At 35.8% G+C, this 20387-nt stretch overlaps 3 protein-coding genes across 5 annotated transcripts in view; 2 read left to right on the top strand and 1 right to left on the bottom strand.

Moving 5' to 3' along the window:
* LOC132988029 (organic cation/carnitine transporter 2-like) overlaps nt 1-13722 on the bottom strand; it is a 61825-nt gene extending 48103 nt beyond the window's left edge. The window contains exon 1 of the mRNA XM_061055113.1: nt 13495-13722. The gene's annotated coding sequence lies outside the window, so the exon portion shown is untranslated. The remainder of the gene's footprint in view (nt 1-13494) is intronic.
* LOC132988028 (uncharacterized) lies at nt 2755-6148 on the top strand. Of its 2 annotated transcripts, none has more exons than XM_061055109.1 (4): nt 2755-2845; nt 3164-3225; nt 3958-4290; nt 5457-6148. In XM_061055109.1, the coding sequence occupies exons 2-4, from the start codon at nt 3171-3173 to the stop codon at nt 5885-5887; spliced, it is 819 nt and encodes a 272-aa protein (XP_060911092.1). In that variant the 5' UTR covers nt 2755-2845; nt 3164-3170; the 3' UTR covers nt 5888-6148. The 2 variants fall into 2 exon arrangements, with proteins under 2 accessions (XP_060911092.1, XP_060911091.1); XM_061055108.1 differs by having other exon boundaries at nt 2841-2951.
* LOC132988030 (uncharacterized) lies at nt 10006-14388 on the top strand. 2 transcript variants are annotated; one of them, XM_061055116.1, is made up of 5 exons: nt 10006-10070; nt 10388-10491; nt 11585-11920; nt 12291-12419; nt 12656-14388. In XM_061055116.1, the coding sequence occupies exons 2-5, from the start codon at nt 10431-10433 to the stop codon at nt 12730-12732; spliced, it is 603 nt and encodes a 200-aa protein (XP_060911099.1). In that variant the 5' UTR covers nt 10006-10070; nt 10388-10430; the 3' UTR covers nt 12733-14388. The 2 variants fall into 2 exon arrangements, with proteins under 2 accessions (XP_060911099.1, XP_060911098.1); XM_061055115.1 differs by lacking the exons at nt 10006-10070; nt 10388-10491 and adding an exon at nt 10543-10711.
* The last annotated feature ends 5999 nt before the right edge of the window (nt 14389-20387 follow it).

The following is a 20387-nucleotide window of genomic DNA, read 5'->3' on the forward strand; positions in this document are numbered from 1 at the left end:
ATGAGACTAGTCATTATTTGAGGGTCGGACCATGTAGGGTCAATATGCTTTGTAAAGTAGCTGATAGATTCTATACAGTGATGGTTTGTATAATAAATGTTTATCTCTGTTCATTTTATTCTTCTGTTGATTTCCTTTTGCCGAGCTTTCAAAAGTGTTGCTCACTCATGACATCTAGTGGATCTATTCTGTTCTTGCAGGTGCTTACTAAATTTCTAAAGTCTCTTATGTGACAAGCAATGTAGGAATCTTTGTCGACCACAAGATGGAGCCAACAGCCGTTGCTTCAGTAAATGATCATGAAAATAAAATAAATCTATTTAACATTTGTTGCACAAGCTGTTATTCATGAACTGTCATCCTGATCCATAAGATGTTGATCTCAATGTGCATAATTTAAACTCTGCTTCACATGCCACTTGGGGGCTTTAAAGATACAATATGTAGAATGTTTACACTAAAACATCTAAATTAATATAAATTGACTAGACCTGTCATGTTTTTTTTAACTTTGATATGATACTAGTAAAAAATAAGGGATATAGTTACCTGAAAAAGAATCATAGGCACCCATATTGTGTTATTTCTTGTTTTTAAATGTGGACAGGAAATAAACTAATGGTACAGTGGTGTTATTAAAAAAAATGGTTTTCAGCTATTGACCACAAGGAGGCAACAATGTGCCGTAAAACACTTTCCTCAACACAGGCCTAAACAATACAGTTTTCTGATTTGACTTAAGATGAACAACAGCATTTTCCTCTTGTCATGTATCAAAACTCTCCCAACATCAGCCTTAAAAAGTCATTAAAAGCCAACTACATTAAGCCCTAATATGAGTTTTGGCCAAAAAAATACCAATATTGACTTGCTTAAACAAATGTCAATGCATTTAATATGTTCAAACAATGATGCAATTGGTTATGCTGGCATTCAAATTTGTAATCACCTATGTATGTGCTTTCATTTTTTGGTAGAAGCAGTTTTTTTAACTGTTGGAATGTCGATACAAAGTCTGATATTCATGGGTAGACATTAAATGTATATTTCCTCATTTAGGAAGCACAAAGGTGTATGGTATTGAAAATGACATTTCATCCTCTTTTTGCCATAATTTTGTTTTTTTAATGTTATTCTTTTGCTTGTTGCCCAGAAAGAAAAGACCCTTTAGTCATTCTTCAGAAGTAAGACCTTTAAATTGTATTATTACGTTTATAAAAAGTTGTTTTCCTATCTTTGAAATTGAACATGTTTTTTTATGTCTGTAAGTGGCTTTGATTATAACAAGATAAGTAATGACAGGGATGACAAGTGTACAATGAGTCTTCTTAAACGTACAATATGTAGAATTGTATGACAATGTTGACACTAAAATATCAAAATGTATTAAAAAATTTACTAAACCCATGTTAAATATATGGTAACACTTTATATTAAGGTGCTTGTAATAAGCTGTAATTAATAGGTAATAAGTCACTTATAAGACATTATTATATATAGACCTTATTAGATTCATATTAACACAAATAAGACTATATAAGTGTTAATATAGGCATAATTAAAACCTTTATTATGTCTTATAAGACACTTATAGGCTCTTATTAGAAATGTATTAACAGTTTATATACCGCCATAAACATTAATAAGATGTTTATTAACACAAATAATATCATGATTTGGTCTTTTTTAGTTTTGTTTTTCAGTGTTTCTTTATGTTCTAGTGTGTTTTGTTCATTCTTGAGTTCTGTGTGTCTTCAGTGTTTAATGTATTCATTTTGTAGTTGTCCTCAGTGTTTCTTGTCTTGTGTTCATTCCTTCCTCTGTGTGTTTCCCTCCATTGTGATGCCCTCATTGTCTTCACCTGTGTCATTAGTCTCACCTGTGTTTGATTCTCTAGCTTTGATGTCTTAACTCTCCGTAGGAGTCGAGAGGGATTTTTTTAAAAAAAGGCAGTTTTGCTATGTTGAACGCAGAGACTTATAATAAAGCAGCGTTGTTTGCACCAAGCCTGCAGAGTGCGCGCCTGCACTCTCACGCGCTCTCTCTCTCTCAGGCACGCAGCAATTTTATGAATAAATGAAAATTAAATGAGAACAGGTCGTAAATATACTTGGGCCCAGGTATTGTGTTTATGTGGGAAACACTGGAGACTAAATATTTCTAAACAGGTTGTTGGTATAAAGTTGTCATTTTTAATGTTCTGCACTTTTGTGTGTGCAAGTTCTAGCACTAGCCCTTAGTAGTCCTGCAGTGTGGCTGCCAGCAGTCAATAATAAATAATATTCTTTTTATGAATTAATTTGCCTCTTGCATGAAATGCGTGTTGAAATAAACCTACAGTGTATTTTAACGTCTACCATAATGGTGGTACTTGGAGAGCCAAATATTTTCAGAGGTGGTACGAGGTGACTCAGACTTGAGTCTCTACCCGGACTTGGGGACTAGACTACAACACTGCTTTTTTGTAACTTGGAACTTATAGGTACATAAAGTGTTTAATTCATGTTGGCATATTAGAAATAAAAGTCATTATTTAAATATTTTATCTAAATGTATGACCTCAAAGGTTAAACAGCTACTTCAATAAATACCGTGTGACATTATTGCTAAACAATAGTTACTACATGCACAGTATAATTAAGTATATGTGTGAAATATCAAACAAAAGACCTTTGGTTGGTATACCGCGGACCAGAAGAAGAGCTATGGCCGATTATAGACATTGGTTTATTGTTGCTGCCTACGTAGTTTGTGGGTAAGCACTTTTAAAAACACTTCCTTGAATCATATGAGATCACAAGAAGAAGACGAGAAGAGTTTTCACCAGCCCTCAGTCAAAAAACCGGTCAGTCTAAAATAACCTCAGCGTGAGACATCACACCTCTGTAAAGCGAGTATATCACGACATATGATTGAAATATTTTTGAGCTGAGATTGGTGAAAGAAAGCGGGTAGGTTTACTACATTTTTATTATTCAAAATATATGAAGTCCTCTTAAATCTGAGGATGTCCTTTTTTTCCATTTCTAAAATAGTTCAAAAACTCAATGCAATAGACAAACTTCACTGTAACATTTCATTTTAGATTTGATGTGCAACTGTCTAAATAATTTAATAATTAAAAGTAGAATTTTAATTACATTGAATGTATATTATACAACAGAAAGAAAATGAAACACTTCTACGTGATCATCACAGCTCTGGCAGCAACAGCTCTGGCACAAGGTACACTACAGTTTTAAAGTGTGTTACTGCTAAATTCCACCAGATGCGTGTTCTGTCCGTCTCCGCTCCGCCACGGCAGCAGAGCTGATAGCTTTTTACTTTAGTCAATGTGTGTGCGTCTCAGCTCTGTCCTGGCTCCAGCAGTCCAGAGTCTTCTGCAAGGCTTCTATTTGTGCTGGATTAAGGCGCATCAATTTCAACACAATGACCTTATGTTTAATAAGGGTTTTTATACAGTTTTTTATGGCATACTGTATATCATATTATCTCACGCTGTTCTGCATGATACTGTAAATACGGCAGTAACTCCTTGGTCTCAGGACTCCAACTGTCCGTCGGCGCTGCTCCGTGAGGCTCTCTGATAAAGCTGCCTGCGAGTGTTGACTGGCGAGGGAGCACAGAGCCGTACCCGAGTGGAGTAGACATGCAATGCACACGTATCTGGTGGCAGTTCTGTGTTATAGTCTGTTATTCTGTATTTTTTTTTTTAAATATTTGATCAAAGAGAAAAAACATTTGCCATAATAATCAATTTAGAAGTCTAGTTTAATAGTTAATCATTTAGCCATCAAGTTACTGGTTAAATTAAAGTATACAGTATGACTAAGGCAGCAGTATACATTTAAAACATATTTGGATTTAATGACAAAATGCTTTAACCTTCTTGTTTTACGAAGTTTTGCAACTGAAGTAAGACACTATTGTTTAAGATTTTTTGTTTGTTGATTTCAGGCTCTATTGAATGTAATTTCACTGAAGCTACTGGAACTCAGCAATGTTATGGAGCGGTGGGACAACTGTTGGTTTTTCACCTGCCAAACACTGCAGATAGAGATGTAAGGTTGAAGAAAGACAAGAAATATATGATTTTAAAATTATACACAAATCAGATAGAGAGTCTACATAAGGAATACGTCAATCACAGCAATCAGACTGAACTTTTCACCAAGGGAAGACTTGAATTGGGAAAAGCAACAAAGAAACACTCTGGAGACTACATGTTGGAAGAATATAGTGTAAATGGGAATTTAATAAGAAAAGTAAATGTGCACGTAGAAATTGAAGGTAAGTTAAATTGTATTTCAGTGTGTGACACTGATATGTCTTTATGTTATTGAAAGATCCTGTTCGACAGGAATCACTGTACGTGTTAAAAAATAAAGATCTAATGGTCACTTGTTTACCCCTCTGCTTAATGTAATTTTACATTGTATGCGGTTGCATGCAGTTTTCTGTACAAGTACCTTATTTTGTCTTTTTTTCTAATCATTCAGCAGACAATATATCCATGTGTTGAGTTTTATAGAGTCATATCTGCAAAATTAGTCCGGCCCACTGGAGGTCTCATTTGCACAAATCTGGCCCCCCGACCCAATAAGACTTTGACACCCCTGCTCTAGTGTTTGAGCCAACCAGCACCCCATGTTCTTCAAACTTTTAATAAAGGTCTCTTTATTCTTAGATTTAATTTTAGCTGAAACTACAAATTCAAGATTTTTTTATTTTATTGTTATAGTTTGAGAAGGTAAAGAGAGAGACGGAGAATAATGACAGAGAGGTTAATAAATGTTTTACAATCAACCAAAGACTTCCACTTCTAAGGCCATTTGACTACCAGAAGACAAAAGAACATAAACATAATGTATGCATGTTATTAGCATGAGGATCCTGATGCAAAATTATATCAAAGACGTGTACATTCAGCAACTGTAGGCAGTTAATACACTGAGTTAGTATGTTTGCATATATTATGATTTGTTATCTTCATCTGCCAGCATTACATTATATGTTTAAATATTTTTCCTAAACAAAAAGGTTTCAATTTGGTCAATTGATTTCTTTTTTGGGGGAAGGGTCCGAAACCTCTCCAAATCCAGGAATTCTTCTTTAGCCTATGATTAACCATTTCACAAAGTTTTCCATAATCTGGTTTACAGCACCACAACCAAAACTAAGTAGTTCTGGAGGTGACACTTTGTATATAACACCCATTAATTTACATTCCCTATTGTCTACATTGTGTTCTATTTCCTTTGGGTTTAATCCTTATTTGCTACAAAATAGTTATAAAATATTCATGAAACTTAAAAGATTTTTTCAGGAGTTAGTTTAACCATTAAAATAGGGATTTAAAAAAGCTATAGCTCCAAAAAGGATAAAAAGTTGAGGTTATTCTGCCCTGTATTTTGTACTGTAGGTACTTAACATGTTTCTTTGTGTTTGTCTTCCAGCTCCAGTGTCAAAGCCAGCTGTTTCTCAGATGTGTTCGTCAGAACAGATCAACATCGGCTGCTCCTCTGAGGGAGATGGAGTGGAGTTCCGTCTGACTTTAGACGGAAACTTACTCATGCAGACAAAAGACAACAGCCAGTTCCTGAACAGCAGTAGAGTTAACATACAATCTCTGACAGGGACTAGAACTACACAAGACGAACCCAGTCTTAAACATGTTACCATCAGCTTAAAGAGTCAGCTGGCTGGAAGCTTAATGTGTATTGTTTGGAACAATGTGAGCAAAGAAGAAACAGTTATTCAACTGAAAATCTGCAAAGGTACAGTAGTTGACGATCCTACAAAAATCCTCATTTTGACTGTTCTTCAACTTTGTCTAAACAAAACCAATCGACTATCAAATTCTTGTAGTAAAAAAAATAGTTATTAACTTTCATTTGACAACAAGTTTGAAGAACATAGGGTGCTGGTTTAGCTCAGTCAGTAGAGCAGGCATCCCATGCACTGAGGCCACTGTCCTTGTAGCAGGATCAACAACAAATCCTGACAGTATTTGGAGCATGCCATGTCTGTAAAGCTCTTTAATAAAGGTGACCAGTTAAATAAAATCTGATACAGAGTTCAAATGTAGATTTAAATGATAACTACACATTACCTTAAACTGTAAATCTATCTTGAAGACCCGGCTTCATCCATCATGAACACTTTAGCAAAGCAGCAAAAGTTACAATGACTTGTCAATGTAAATGCCATCCTCTAATTTTGTTTGATATGTTAATATTTTTCAGGTATTTCCTTCCCTGTTGTGTCTGTGGCTATCAAAGCAATCTTTTTGGCTGTCCTCCTGGGATGTATTTTAATAATTCTCCATAACATCCTAACACCCTCGGCTGGTAATGAGGGTGAGTTAAAGAATTTTTTCTCATGTCCTTGTCTTTCTCAATAAGAAATACGTATAAGGACATTAAGTAAGGTTATCAGGATTTAAATTTACGTACTTATTTTTTTTTTTTTAGAATTCCTTTAAAAAAAAAATTAAAAAAAAGAAGTTAAAAAGTAGAATGATGTCCTCTGAGGCCATGTACTAATCAAAAGCCCTCATATTTCCCCTCTCTTTTTAGATGTTATAGAGAACCCAGAAGAGTTCATTACTACACCCATGTAGGAATAATACAAAAAAAAAGGACAACTGAACCTAACCCCAAGATTTCTACATAATCCAGTGTATCCCACAGAATGACGTGATTCTGCTCTCATGGATTTTCTGCGTCTTATCTCTCCGCAGGAGTCGAGAGGGAATCTTTTTTTTTAAACAGGAGTTTTCTTATGTTGCATGGAGGGTTCAGGCACAGAAAAATTCCATCCGCTCAGTGATGTCCTCGCGCCCGCCTGAACTCTTGCTCGCTTTCTCGTGCACGCTGCAATATTATGAATGAATAAAAAATAGATAAAAACAGGGCCGAAATATACTGGGGCAGGCCCACCCAGGTATCTTCTATGTGTGGTAAACACTTTAATCTTCTCCTAAAAAAGGATCAAGTATCAGCCCAATAATGTACCATGTCTGTAATCTATGATCATGTAGTTCAGTTACAGTTAATACTTTGTATTCTTTTTTTAAATTGTTCTTCTTTGATTCATTTTTGCATTTGGTTTCCTTATATAACCATATCTTTGATTGTATTCTTGTAATTTTGTGTTATCATAAGCAATTTATGAAACATATATCAAAATGTTCTCTGGTTTTTGTTTATAAAAATAAAAATACTGTCTATTTCCTAAATTGATTATGTTGTCTTTTTCATATAAAGATTAAACAAAATTCAAAATGAGAAAAATAGGACAACCCCTAAGGTTACAATGTTTGTGATACCAGTTTGTTTTATTGAAATGGTAAATGCTTAATGTTGACTACTGTAGGAACACCAAGGACACTGAATAATGTTCTTAACAATTTCAAATGAGGCACTTCACACAGTGTATCAACCATGTCAGTCTCCCACAGTTAAATATGACTTAACCTGAGAAAGTTTAGTGATGGGTTTAAGCAAAACATTGAAGAGAGATAGGAAGTGTTTTTTTATCTCCTTGACAGTGAAAATAGTTAGTGTGAAAGTATGAGTCATACTTTCATGAGGCATATAAATGATGTGCTTCTCTCCTCACTCAGATACAGACATTACTATTTCTATTGTCTTCATAGTCCTGCTGTGAACTATTCTGTTATTTGAAACTGTAAAGGGCAACATCTCCCATCACTGCATATTGTCAACATTACTTCAAAAATATTTTTCATATTAATAATTATTACCCACCAAAAGGAATAATTTGGAATGTTTTGGAAATGAAATTTCAGAGAAAGACTGTTTATATGTCCACAGCAGGGGCCAACCATAGTTCACTGACAATCTGGCATTCTAAAAAGTTTAAATAAATAATTGCGCTTAGCAATAGAGCTAATGCTATTGGGAGGAACACAGGTTGTTAGTGCTGTTACAAAGGTGCCTATAAAGTTGCTGAATAATCTTCAACACAGCTGAGTATGGTTTTAAGGTTCTTTAGTTAGATTTCTGGTAGCATAACATTAGCCTCATAGCCTCAGTTTTCTTCTTCATTATTCCAACATATCTTTCAAACATGAACCAAGAGGGCCCCCCTTGTGGGCCAAACAGAACACTACCAAATTACACCACTTGCATAAAACATAAACATTACAGTGTGCTTTTGCATATGAAATTGCTCTAAATGTTTCCATGTTGTAAACGTTTTTGAAAATAATAAAGTTTATACTATATATACAACTTTTAGTTGTCGTTCTATCACGTGGTTGGATTTTTGTAATACCCGAGTTGCTTGTGAGAATGGTTTGAGCTGCAGCGGTTACCTTGTTAAATATATTGATGGGTTTGAAATCAAACATTTTCCATACTGTGTGAGAACCAGGAAGTTGTTGTGTCTTCATGGGTCCTTTATAGAAATAAGATTATAATATAATTAAATAAGTTATTAAACCAAAGCAGGTAATAAAGCTGAGACTTCTGGTGTTGAAGAATCAAGCTGACGCCTAAGTGCCAAACCCTGCAGTTTGTTGAGTGTCGACTTGAGGCTGACTGCAAAAGCTTGGAAGTCCCGTAAACACCACAATTCACATTAACGGCAGAAATTAACAAGTTTATAGACCGTTTCAAAAAAATTAAAACGCATGTAGCTGACCTGTGGACAGGCAGGCGCGATGTAGCCGTTGGTCAAAAGGCTGAAAAATCCAGCTTGGCTCCAGCTCTTAGCCTGTAGTTAGGTTGACTGAAGGTCAGGTTTAGACAGCATTTCAAGCATGGCTAAGCCATCGATGGGACTCCAGAGACCCCTACAGTAACATATGGGTGACGCCAATCAGGCTTCGTCCATTGATATCTACAGTCTATGGTCACTATATATGGGTGTTGGAACCACTCACATTTCATAAGAAAGACAAAAACTTCCCTTGATCAATTGTGCCCATATCTACGCCTTTGTAAACTTTAATTCTGGAATGAAGTACAAGTATTACCAATGGTACATCAGATACTCCTATAAATTTGACCTCAGTTTTTTGCTGAGTTTTACAATATGTAGTTTGTGTAGTATTGAACAGCTTTAGAGGGACTCAAACTAGGGATGTAATCGTGAGGCAGTTAAAAATCGATTCTAAGGTGTCAAGGTTCACATCGGTACTCTGAAAGATGAATCGCAGTAATATCGTGAGCGTCAGCAGCTGTAGAGCAGAGGCGGTTGGTTGTAACAAGCAGGCCTTATGATGGCAGCTGTTGAGGCCAAACCTACTAACAATTGGGTTTTCAGCCCCGCTCGCCCAAACGAGTGCAAGAGCCAAAGAGATTACGAGGTGTATTGGTGATTTAATGAAAAATTAAAGGTATCTTTTTCAGTCATCTCATAATTTTTCCTCAGTCTCATTTTGTAAAATAAATTGTGAGAGAATCGTATTGTGAACCCAGTATCATGAATCGTATCGTGAACCCAGTATCGTGAACCCAGTATCGTGAATCGTATCGTGAACCCAGTATCGTGAATTGTTGCATCCCTAACTCCAACTGTTAATCCCATTTATGTTCACAGGCGAATAGAGTATAAGAAAGACCTCTTGTAGTTTGTAACCAGCACAGCTAAATGTATGAACTCAATGCCTAAACAGCTACTTTAATAACTAACTTAACCACGTTTAAAAACACTTCCTTGAATCTTATCATACGACATTACAGGAAGAAGAGTTTTCACTAGCCCTCTGTCAAGTACCGGTCAGTCTAAAATAGCCTCAGAGTGAGACATCACACCACTGTGAAGCGAGTACATGACAACATCTGATTGCAGGTAGGTTTACTACATTCTTATGTTTCTTTCCTGTTTCTAAAACGGTTAAAAAATGAAACGTACTAGATAACTTAACAAACGAACAACTTCAGTGTACGTTTCATTTTAGATTCGATGTTTAACTGTAAAATAATGTGATGATTTTAAGTAGAATTTTAATTACGTTGTATTAATGTTGGACAACAGAAAGAAAATGAAATCCATCTACATGATCATCACAGCTATGGCATCAACAGCTCTGGCACAAGGTACACTGAAAAGTGTTATAGTCTGTGATTCTGGAAAAAGGTTTTCATATTTGATCTACGATAAAGAAAGTTTACCAAAGTAATCAACACTTTTCAATTACAATTCTGAATTTCCTGAGGGAACCTTCCCAAGGGATTAATAAAGTTCCTATCTATCTATCTAACACATTTTGAAATTCACTTAAATATTTAAGTTGTAGTTTGGCCGATAAGGTCATGGTTATTCTAAAGTATACATACATTTAAGTTGACTCGGACAGCGTTGTACTAAAGAAATATTCTGATACGACTAAATGTTTCAACGTTCTTGCTTTTAGGCTCTATTGAATGTAATTTCACTGAAGCTACTGGAACTCAGCAATGTTATGGAGCGGTGGGACAACTGCTGATTTTTCACCTGCCAAACACTGCAGATACAGATGTAAGGTTGACAAAAGACAAGACACGTATTATTTTAAAATGTAAAAAAAATCAGATAGCGACGCCACATGAGGAATATGGCAATCAGACTGAATTTTTCACCAAGGGAAGATTTGAATTGGGAAAAGCATTGAAGACACACTCCGGAGACTACATGTTGGAAGAATATAGTGGAAATGGGACTTTAATAAGAAAAGTAAATGTGCACGTAGAAATTGAAGGTAAGTTGAATTGTATTTAAGTGTCTGACACTGATATGTCTTATCAGTTATTAAAAGATCCTGTTTCACGGTGAATAAATGTACGTGTTAAAAAAATCAAGATCTAATGGTCATTTGCAAGAAAAAATATGCAAATAGTTTTTAACTATATGTCTATAACAATTATTGCTGGACTTTATTATGGTTTGAGAAGGGAAAGAGAGACGGAGAATAATGACGGACAGGTAAAACATTTTTTAGTTAGTTAGTTGACTCTTTACGGTTTCGGAACTCTTTATATAACATGTTGTATTTCCATTTAGTTTACTCATGTATTGCTATATAAATTAGTTCTATATGATTTTATTATTTGTTTCCTCTGATTTATTTGGCAGGGACAGATCCAGTAGAGAGAATACAGAGAATAACATTTGAAGTTTGGAAATGAGAATGCTATGATTTACAGGATCAAATGCTTATTAAGGTCGAGGGAGACCTTTGACCATACATAAATACAATTTCCAGAAGGTAACAATTAGAACTTTCTGTAGATGATTTTGGTCTGAACCCAAATTGTAATGGGTGCATAAAGTTATTTTTTTCCAGGTAGTGTGTTAATGTCTTGTTACAGCCTTCTCCAAAAATGTTTTATAACTGGGAGGATGTTGATTGGCCGATAATTAACCCATTTGGTTTCTTGCTCCTGTCTTTATATAAAAAAATAGTCACAAAATATTTATGCAGCTTAAAAGATTTTTTTCAGAAGTTAGTTTAACAATTAAAATAGGGATTTAATAAAAGCTATAGCTCCAAAAAGAAGAAAAAGTTGAAGTTATTCTTCCCTGTATTTTGTACTGTAGGTACTTAACATGTTTCTTTGTGTTTGTCTTCCAGCTCCAGTGTCAAAGCCAGCTGTTTCTCAGATGTGTTCGTCAGAACAGATCAACATCAGCTGCTCCTCTGAGGGAGATGGAGTGGAGTTCCGTCTGACTTTAGACGGAAACTTACTCATGCAGACAAGAGACAACAGCCAGTTCCTGAACAGCAGTAGAGTTAACATACAATCTCTGACAGGGACTAGAACTACACAAGACAAACCCAGTCTTAAACATGTTACCATCAGCTTAAAGAGTCAGCTGACTGGAAGCTTAATGTGTATTGTTTGGAACAATGTCAGCAGAGAAGAAACAGTTATTCAATTGAAAATCTGCACAGTGCCCAGTCTGCAAGGTACAGTGGTTAACTCTAAAAACAAAATCCACATTTTGACTGTTTTTTAACTTTGTCTAATTAAAACCAATCAAATATTAAATTCTTGTATTAAAACATTAAGTTATTAACTTTTATATGACAACAAGTTTGAAGAACAAGTTTGAAGGGTGCTGGTTTAGCTCAGTTAGTAGAGCAGGTGTCCCTAAAACAATAGTTATATTTAATCACACATTGATGTGATTGACATGATTCATTTCTTAAGGGTGGGGAGAAACTTCTGATACAGTGGTGAAATTTTGCTTTCAATGATAACTACATAACCGCTTAAACTGTTTGTAATGTAAATGCCATCATCTAATTTTGTTTGATCATTATTTTGATTCCTTAGTTCTTAAATTCATGTTCCCTGCTGTGGCTGTGGCTGTCATAGCAAGCTTTTTGGTTGTCCTCCTCGTGGCTCTGAGCTGTGGTTTTCTCATTCTCCATAACATCCCGACACCCTCGGCTGTTAATGAGGGTGAGCCAAAGATTTTTTTTCTCATGTCCTCATCTTTCTCAATGAGGACTATAAGGATATTAAGTAAGGTTATCATTACTTGAATTAATGTTGTATTTGCTCTACATTAGTTTGATATCATGCACTGGGAATGATTTTGTAAAGACTTCCTTTAAAAAAAAGTTTAAAAAGTAGACATGATGTCCTCTGAGTTCATTTACTAATCAAAAGCCCTCCCATTTCTCCTCTCTCTTTAGAAGTCACAGAGAACCCTGAAGAGGAAATTGTCTACACACATGTAAGAATCGTACAAAACACAATGACAACATTTTAAAGGGAAATAATTTGTTGTTCATAAGAGGCCTGTCTGATTTTCTCTTTCTCAGATTATTGCTCTTAAAAAAGCAAAAGTGTTTTAAATTAAAAAGTGATTTCATTCAATCAATTCACACCGTATGTTAACTCTGCCATAGGATGTACTATTTATTAAAGACACAAATTATGCAATAAGTCACTGTGCATAATGTTTAAGCTGACTACAGCATTCTTAAAACTGTCATAACCTCTGTTTATGATTAGCAAAAACAAGTATGTGTCAGATAAGCCTTGTCCAAAATATTTAACCACTTCCTGAGCTCCACCACAGAACACAAGAAGACCAGAATTATAAGCAGCCTACTGTCAGTATAACTATCAATTGTAAGGTGAACTCACAATGAAGCCTCGAGTCATCAGTGTTTACTCTAGGATGGAGCTGTAGCAGCGGAGGTGAAGTGGAACAATATTTTAATTGCGTGCAAATGAATGATTTACCTTTATTGAACAAAAACTGAAACAGATAGGCACATCTGTCTATTATCATGCTCGCATTAGAGGTGTGATTTCTGAGCATTCTGTCACGCTCTCTCTCTCTCTCTCTCGCTCTCTTGTGCACGCAGCAATTTTATGAATAAATGAAAAATTAAATAAAATGGTCGGAAATATACTCAGATATATATCCCTTACATTTACACGTTTAACAATTTGGTCAGTTTTTAACTAATTTAAGTAATTTTTTCAAAAATAAAAAAGGAGAAAAAAAGCCCCTTACCTCTACTCTCCACCTGTCTCCTCTCCTTTCATTTCCCCTTTCCTCTCTCTCAAAAAAAAGTCAGCAGCGGTGGTCATATTATATTCCATAAAGCAAATTAATATAACGTTAGTTTCTAAAGAGATAAGATGGAGCCCTGTCCCCTCTTCTCTCATTTAATTTACTTCCTCCTCTCATAAAAAAAAAGCGTAGGTCAAATTTCAGCAGTGGTGCACCTCCGCTAATAGATGCATATAGCGGAAACAGTGGTCATATGAAGAACACTCATCGCAGCTAGAAATAAATCCTTCAGTTGCTGGTTTCTTTTATAGAATAAAGCTGCAGTAACTCTTAGTAGCAACAGTTTCTGTTGATGTTATTTTAGGCACATGGTGATGCACCTTGTGATCATTTTGGAGGCTGCATATGAGAGACGATGTGCTTGCTTAATTTTTGTCTCGACTTCACAAGATTTACTTTGTGTGCAGTACTGTGAATATTTTTTGAAGAATCATATGGTGTCCTTAAGTAAAGAAAACAAAGCACTGTTTTAGTAATGGGTATAAGATTTAGCAATGAGACTAGTCATTATTTGAGGGTCTGACCATGTAGGGTCAATATGCTTTGTAAAGTAGCTGATAGATTCTATACAGTGATGGTTTGTATAATAAATGTTTATCTCTGTTCATTTTATTCTTCTGTTGATTTCCTTTTGCCGAGCTTTCAAAAGTGTTGCTCACTCATGACATCTAGTGGATCTATTCTGTTCTTGCAGGTGCTTACTAAATATCTAAAGTCTTTCTTAAGTACACACAACAAGCAATGTAGGAATCTTTGTCGACCACAAGATGGAGCCAACAGCCGTTGCTTCAGTAAATGATCATGAAAATAAAATAAATCTATTTAACATTTGTTGCACAAGCTGTTATTCATGTACTGTCATCCTGATCCATAAGATGTTGATCTCAATGTGCATAATTTAAACTCTGCTTCACATGCCACTTGGGGGCTTTAAAGATACAATATGTAGAATAAGGTGTATGGTATTGAAAATGACATTTCATCCTCTTTTTGCCATAATTTTGTTTTTTTAATGTTATTCTTTTGCTTGTTGCCCAGAAAGAAAAGACCCTTTAGTCATTCTTCAGAAGTAAGACCTTTAAATTGTATTATTACGTTTATAAAAAGTTGTTATCCTATCTTTGAAATTGAACATGTTTTTTAATGTCTGTAAGTGGCTTTGATTATAACAAGGTAAGTAATGACAGGGATGACAAGTGTACAATGAGTCTTCTTAAACGTACAATATGTAGAATTGTATGACAATGTTGACACTAAAATGTTGACTAAACCCGTGTTAAATATATATATTTTTTGTTGGGTACTTGCATTACCTCAAATATTTCCAACAGTTATCAAAGCCAGAGAAATCTGTAATTTTATAGTTGTAACGTGACGTGTTTTGTCGAGGCGGCCACCATGATGAGCCGCCATGACAGAGAATGTTTATCGTTACCGTGGAAACACTGGATGTTACGTCAAAGCCCGCTACATGAGGAAGCAGGTATTCCTACTGAAAGCCGTCGTACTGTTGCTGTATTTGCTGTTTTGATAAAAAAAACGTCAGGTATTGGGGGGTAAAAGATGATTCCCCGCCAGCCTCGACGTCATCTTATATTATTGTAGTATTGATTGAGAGCTCCCTGGCGGCTGAATCTACATATTGTATTTTTAATAATCATGTATTATTGGTCATTTTAGACATGGACACTTTCTTCTGGTGTCCCCTTACTAGGATTTTGATTGTTCAGATTTATTTTATCGCAACATTTAGTCTAGTGACAGGTATGCCGCATCCCTTTATTGGCCAACGTCCGTTTTCATGAGATTACTTATCACTTATATAACCAACTCACCCGTTTACAGCGTCAACAAGGCCTTGTCGCTTCAGCTTCAGGAAGAAAAAGTCCCTCTTTGAGCAGAAGGAGTAGGAGGAACTGAGGAAGAAAGAGGGAGATGATGAGGAAGGTTTAACAGAGTGCAATGGGTGAGGACTCTGGGTGCGTGGTTTTCTGTATCAACTACTCACTCTCACATCATTAAATACTCCTCAGCGTACACTGTAGTGCAAACCACATCCTTCCCATGCACCACCAGAGAGCTCAAACAACTCCTCTGGATTGGCATTTTCTATTTAACATGGTCTCTATCAATGTTCTGTTTAATGTCTTACTATCCACTAAATTATGCACAGAATTTGACTGAGTGGGCTACCTTTTTGTAGAGTCATTCATGATGGATTTACATGAATCATTTATAAATACTGTTAATGAAAAGTACAAAGAAATGCTTCAATTAAAGGAAGAACATGCAACTTTGAGCACCAGCATTAAACTAAAACAAACAAACTGCTGTTTGGCGACAACTCCGCTATTCTGAAGCCTCCGTTCTCTTCCAGCGGCACACCTCCAACCCCTCTCCACTCGCGATCGCACGAAGGAGCTATGAATTAGAACGCACCCTAATTAAGCACAATCAAGCGCAAGCGGAGGACAAAATTCTCCTTTGCTCGAGCTGCAATCGCCCATGGCCTGCTTTTTAGTGTTAGCTGGCTAATGTTACCACACTTGGGTTACTCATAGCTTCACATTGCACAAAAAGTGACATGGAATGATCGTGACCTAAAGACACTTATGTGACATCTAAATAAGAAGTGAAAAGGATAGGTTATTCTTCTTTTCTCTAGTCATTGACTAAAACAGATTTATAAGCAAGTCCATGTAAACAAGGCCCCGACAACAACACAGCCAGCGGGAATAACTCATAGTAGACAGTCATGACTCAGAGACGATTACAGAGGATACACTTGATTTCTGCTGTATTCATGTGTAAAATGTCACGCATTCTGCCTTTAAACACTTTGTAAATTGTATTTAAAAAGTGCTATAAAATAAGTTAATATCATTATGATTAAATTATTTAATCAGTCTTCATATAAAAAAATAGATTAGTTAACTGGGAATGGGACGATTAAATGCATATTTAAAAATGGACTAGTCGGCTTAAGAAAAGACTTTCAAAACAGTCAAAATAAAGCACAATTCATTTTTCACTGCTTGGAACCGAGGGTCTCAGAGTCTGTGGGTAAAATATGTCAAATTAGTTTTTTAATGCGGCTAAGCTTAGCTTAGTATTGCTAGCACTGCAAGCCTGTTATCCTCCTGCAGATTTCTTAATTTCTGTCCCCATGTCTGAAATCAATTAACTAAACGAGGCCAACCATACACCACATTTGACCGACATTGTGGACCTGAATTGATAAAAATATTGATAAATAGTTTAACCGAGTACTTTTTTTCGGGTACTGACTGACCAGTGAGTTTGACGATGTTTAATCAATTAGTGGGCTGCTCGCGCACATCCCTAACATAAACAACATAAACCTGTAGACTTGGACTGGAGGACTGAACTATTTACTCTGCTGTCATATCTCCAAGGGGGATTTATGTTACCACATTCCTTAGGTAGCCATCTGTCTTTCCATTAGCACCACAACACAATAAATGCCAACTATAACCTACAGCCACAACACTGGAAACTGACTTAGGTCATATGGAATAACACTGACTTTCCCCACTTTCTCTCCTTGCCAACTTCCCTCTTTCCCCTTCAGTGTTTTATAGAGTGACTGCAGGAGAAAGTAGGAGGGCTTCCCTATTCTCTGAAGCCCCTGCTTTCAGAACATGTGGCCTGGGAATAATTGGGTTACAACTGCAGCAGTCCAATGAGTTGGCCTTGATTTGGAGAATGACTCCATTTACTTTTGTCTGACTGCCTGCTGCTTCCACAGCTGCAGCTTTTATCCTCCATTCAGGCTCAGGATTTAACTGTATAGGTCTGGCAGGCGGCCAGATGAGAGAGTGGAACACAGTCTGAGCATTATACTAACCCACATTCAGTGGTTAAGACGAGAAAGGAGGAAGGCCTTTGCTTTCTTTTATTCTTGTATTCTTAAAATAAATAAAAGACACCATAGGGAATGTTGTATTTTGTTCACTTTGGCAGCTGTTGTGGACAAATACCATGTGTGTATACCATTGTACTGTATTTTAAATTATAAACAAAACAGAATAACATTTTCATTTTGGGGTCATCATTATGTACCCTATGGTCATGTGTTCACTAACATTGCTATAGGAGGTAAGGGAAACTGACTTTCCCTATATGAAGTGTTTAAAGGGGGGACATATCTATGATCTATGACCTTTTGTCCTGGATTACCCACCGCAAAATCCTCTTCATATGAAAAATGAATCAGCGCTTTCACGTGATGTTATGTTTTCTTAAAATCATTTATGTTTTCCAGACTGTTCATATTGAAATGATCTACTTTTACTCTGTGAAACTCAAACAATCAAATTTGCAGTCAAATAGTTTTCATGCAAAAGGTTTTTAATACGTGCCCTTAGATATGTAAACTGTGTGCACAGATATGCAGCCTGTGGGGATGGATTTTCAAACAGCTTATTTATTTATTTTTTCTCAGTAAAATATTCTCAGAAACGGAAGGCCCTTACCATAAAATTGCTTTTAAATAATCAATAAACCCTTTATATTGGACCTGCATTAACATCCCTTACCAAAGAAAGAAACACAGGTGTATCTCATAAGGCTGTCTTCCATATGATACTGGTCCATCTATATTGTTATCTGTTTCCATACTAAAGCAACAGGAATCGAATCCTAAGCACACAATATTTGGAGATTTATTGTTTTTAATTGAGGGCAAACTCATGCATATTGATAGTCTAAATTGTACAAAAACATTATTTATCTCTAATTACACCTGTGCTAGAGGCTACCTACCAGGAAAAAAGGAAAACAAGAGTTAACTTTATTTACAGCCTATGTTTGAGATACAAACATTTATGCTAGGTCAACTTTAGCACTAGCACGCTGTGTACGCTATCAACAAACATATACGACTAGTTTTTACAGTTACACCACGTTACAATAAACATAATGTATTAAGACTTCACATATATTAAAGTTGTTCACATTGCTATTCCAAGTTCCTGTCAACTTTGACATGTCTTACCGTGAGTGTAGTCGCAACATTTAGACAACATTTTCAACGTAGAAATACAGCGGCAGGCTTTGGGACAAACTTCCCTCTCTCAGGTGGAAACAGGAACTGTGTGTTACCATGGTTACTCAGCGGTATCTTGCGGGAACGGCTTTTTTTTTGTTGTAGCTAATGCATTCTGTAAAAATATTTATGTAGCCTAGATTATTCTTCTTCTTTAGTTATATTAGTGTAGACAAAACTAATAGATTGAGCCTACATTGTTTATTGTAATTTATAATTTCAGTTAAGTTATTGTAATTTTTAGAACAGGGTGTCCTAAATTAATGCAAAGACAAGGAGACTATTGTTGAACATCAGAGCAGCAAAAAGTGTATTTTTTGTTGTTGAATTGAGATTTCACAAAGACATCAAAAGTAGAAAAATAAGAAATAAATATTAACAGCGAAAAGTTGTCTGCAACATGATTTAATATTATTTTACAGTCCCTGTAAATATAAAACACTTTACAATAAATAAACATATAGGCCTATTTAGCATATTGTCCTTGGAGAAATACATTTGTTATTGAGTCCTTATGTTAATGTTTGGATGAAACGTGAATGAATAATTCTACAATTCTACAATTCACTTAGCAGACGCTTTTATCCAAAATAAATAGAAATAGAAATAGAATAACACATTAAAATGCTGCTGTCTGGGCAAATAGATGCACTGCTGACCTTCCTTCAGTGCTGTTAAAGTAAAATAAGTTACTTTGCAGGGTCATCCTTTTTGTTATGTTTTTCATAACACCGCAACAATCCCTGCCTTTTGATTGGACCATCTCACAATGATGAAATCTGTGGTCAGAGTGCAGCAATTGGTCACCAGATACAATCACATCACATCTTTTTCCAACAATTTGTGCATCATGAGCCAAGGATGTGGCAAAAAGTTTCCTAAAGCCATGTATCTTTTTTTTTATCTAAAACTGTTTGACCAATGAAAACAGGCCTAATCTCTCCCATGTCTGCATTAGGACCACAGAGGACCAGTTTCTTCTCAGCTGGAAATACGTCAAAGGAGGGTCAAGGTCTGTGAACACTTTAATCAATGTTGTGTTATGTACTTTTGGAATGAACAGTAGCCGGCTTCATGTCAGTGAAATTCTCAGGGTCACTTAGACAATGAAGACACTTATCTTAAGACAAAGGGCTTCTTGGTCAGTGAAGTTGGTGAACACCCTGATACGCCCATTTAAGAGGCACTTAGGCTGGGAAATGCCTCTGAGTACTTAATTCAATATTTTTATATGATAAGGAAAGGAATGCAGGGAAATCAAAAACCCAGCTGTTCAATGGCTCTCAATTTGTCATTAAGTTCTAGCCAAGTTTTCTCATTGTTTCTTTATTCTTTTAATTGTTACTATGTTAAGTTGTTTGGGTCAAATGTTTGCACGAAATGCACAAAATAAATAATGCTCAGTCAAGTTGACACTGCCCTGTAATTTCTAAATTAAACATTAAGTTAGTTAGTTAGTCTAAAACACTGCTTTAAGTTATGTTTAAGTCATTAAACAGTGTTGGCAAAGCCTCAAAGCTTTTCCACTCAGCCTCAACCACAAATGAATAAAACTGTCAAGCAAGCGTGCAGGGAAGTGTAGAACACGATAGGTCCAGTGTAGTCTCTGTTAAAAAAAAAAAGGGAACCACTTTGGTGCACTAACGGAACCTGCTGGAAAGTATTGTGTCGTCGGTTTTCAAGGTTACAAGCCAATGAATGCATTTATGTCCCGAGTGTCTCATGGTTCACAGGAGGAATGAGATATCATGTAACTTAGTAGGGCAAACAG

The sequence above is a fragment of the Labrus mixtus genome, chromosome 14, assembly GCF_963584025.1.
Source record: "Labrus mixtus chromosome 14, fLabMix1.1, whole genome shotgun sequence".
NCBI lineage: Eukaryota > Metazoa > Chordata > Actinopteri > Labriformes > Labridae > Labrus > Labrus mixtus.

Excerpts from the sequence above, each read along its gene's own strand:
- LOC132988028 (XM_061055109.1), top strand. The coding sequence starts at position 3,171 with ATGAAACACTTCTACGTGATCATCACAGCTCTGGCAGCAACAGCTCTG. Across the intron at positions 3,226-3,957 it reads AGCAACAGCTCTGGCACAAG|GCTCTATTGAATGTAATTTC; the intron begins GTACACTACAGT and ends TGTTGATTTCAG. Across the intron at positions 4,291-5,456 it reads TGTGCACGTAGAAATTGAAG|CTCCAGTGTCAAAGCCAGCT; the intron begins GTAAGTTAAATT and ends TTTGTCTTCCAG.
- LOC132988030 (XM_061055115.1), top strand. The coding sequence starts at position 10,645 with ATGTTGGAAGAATATAGTGGAAATGGGACTTTAATAAGAAAAGTAAAT. Across the intron at positions 10,712-11,584 it reads TGTGCACGTAGAAATTGAAG|CTCCAGTGTCAAAGCCAGCT; the intron begins GTAAGTTGAATT and ends TTTGTCTTCCAG. Across the intron at positions 11,921-12,290 it reads CACAGTGCCCAGTCTGCAAG|TTCTTAAATTCATGTTCCCT; the intron begins GTACAGTGGTTA and ends TTGATTCCTTAG.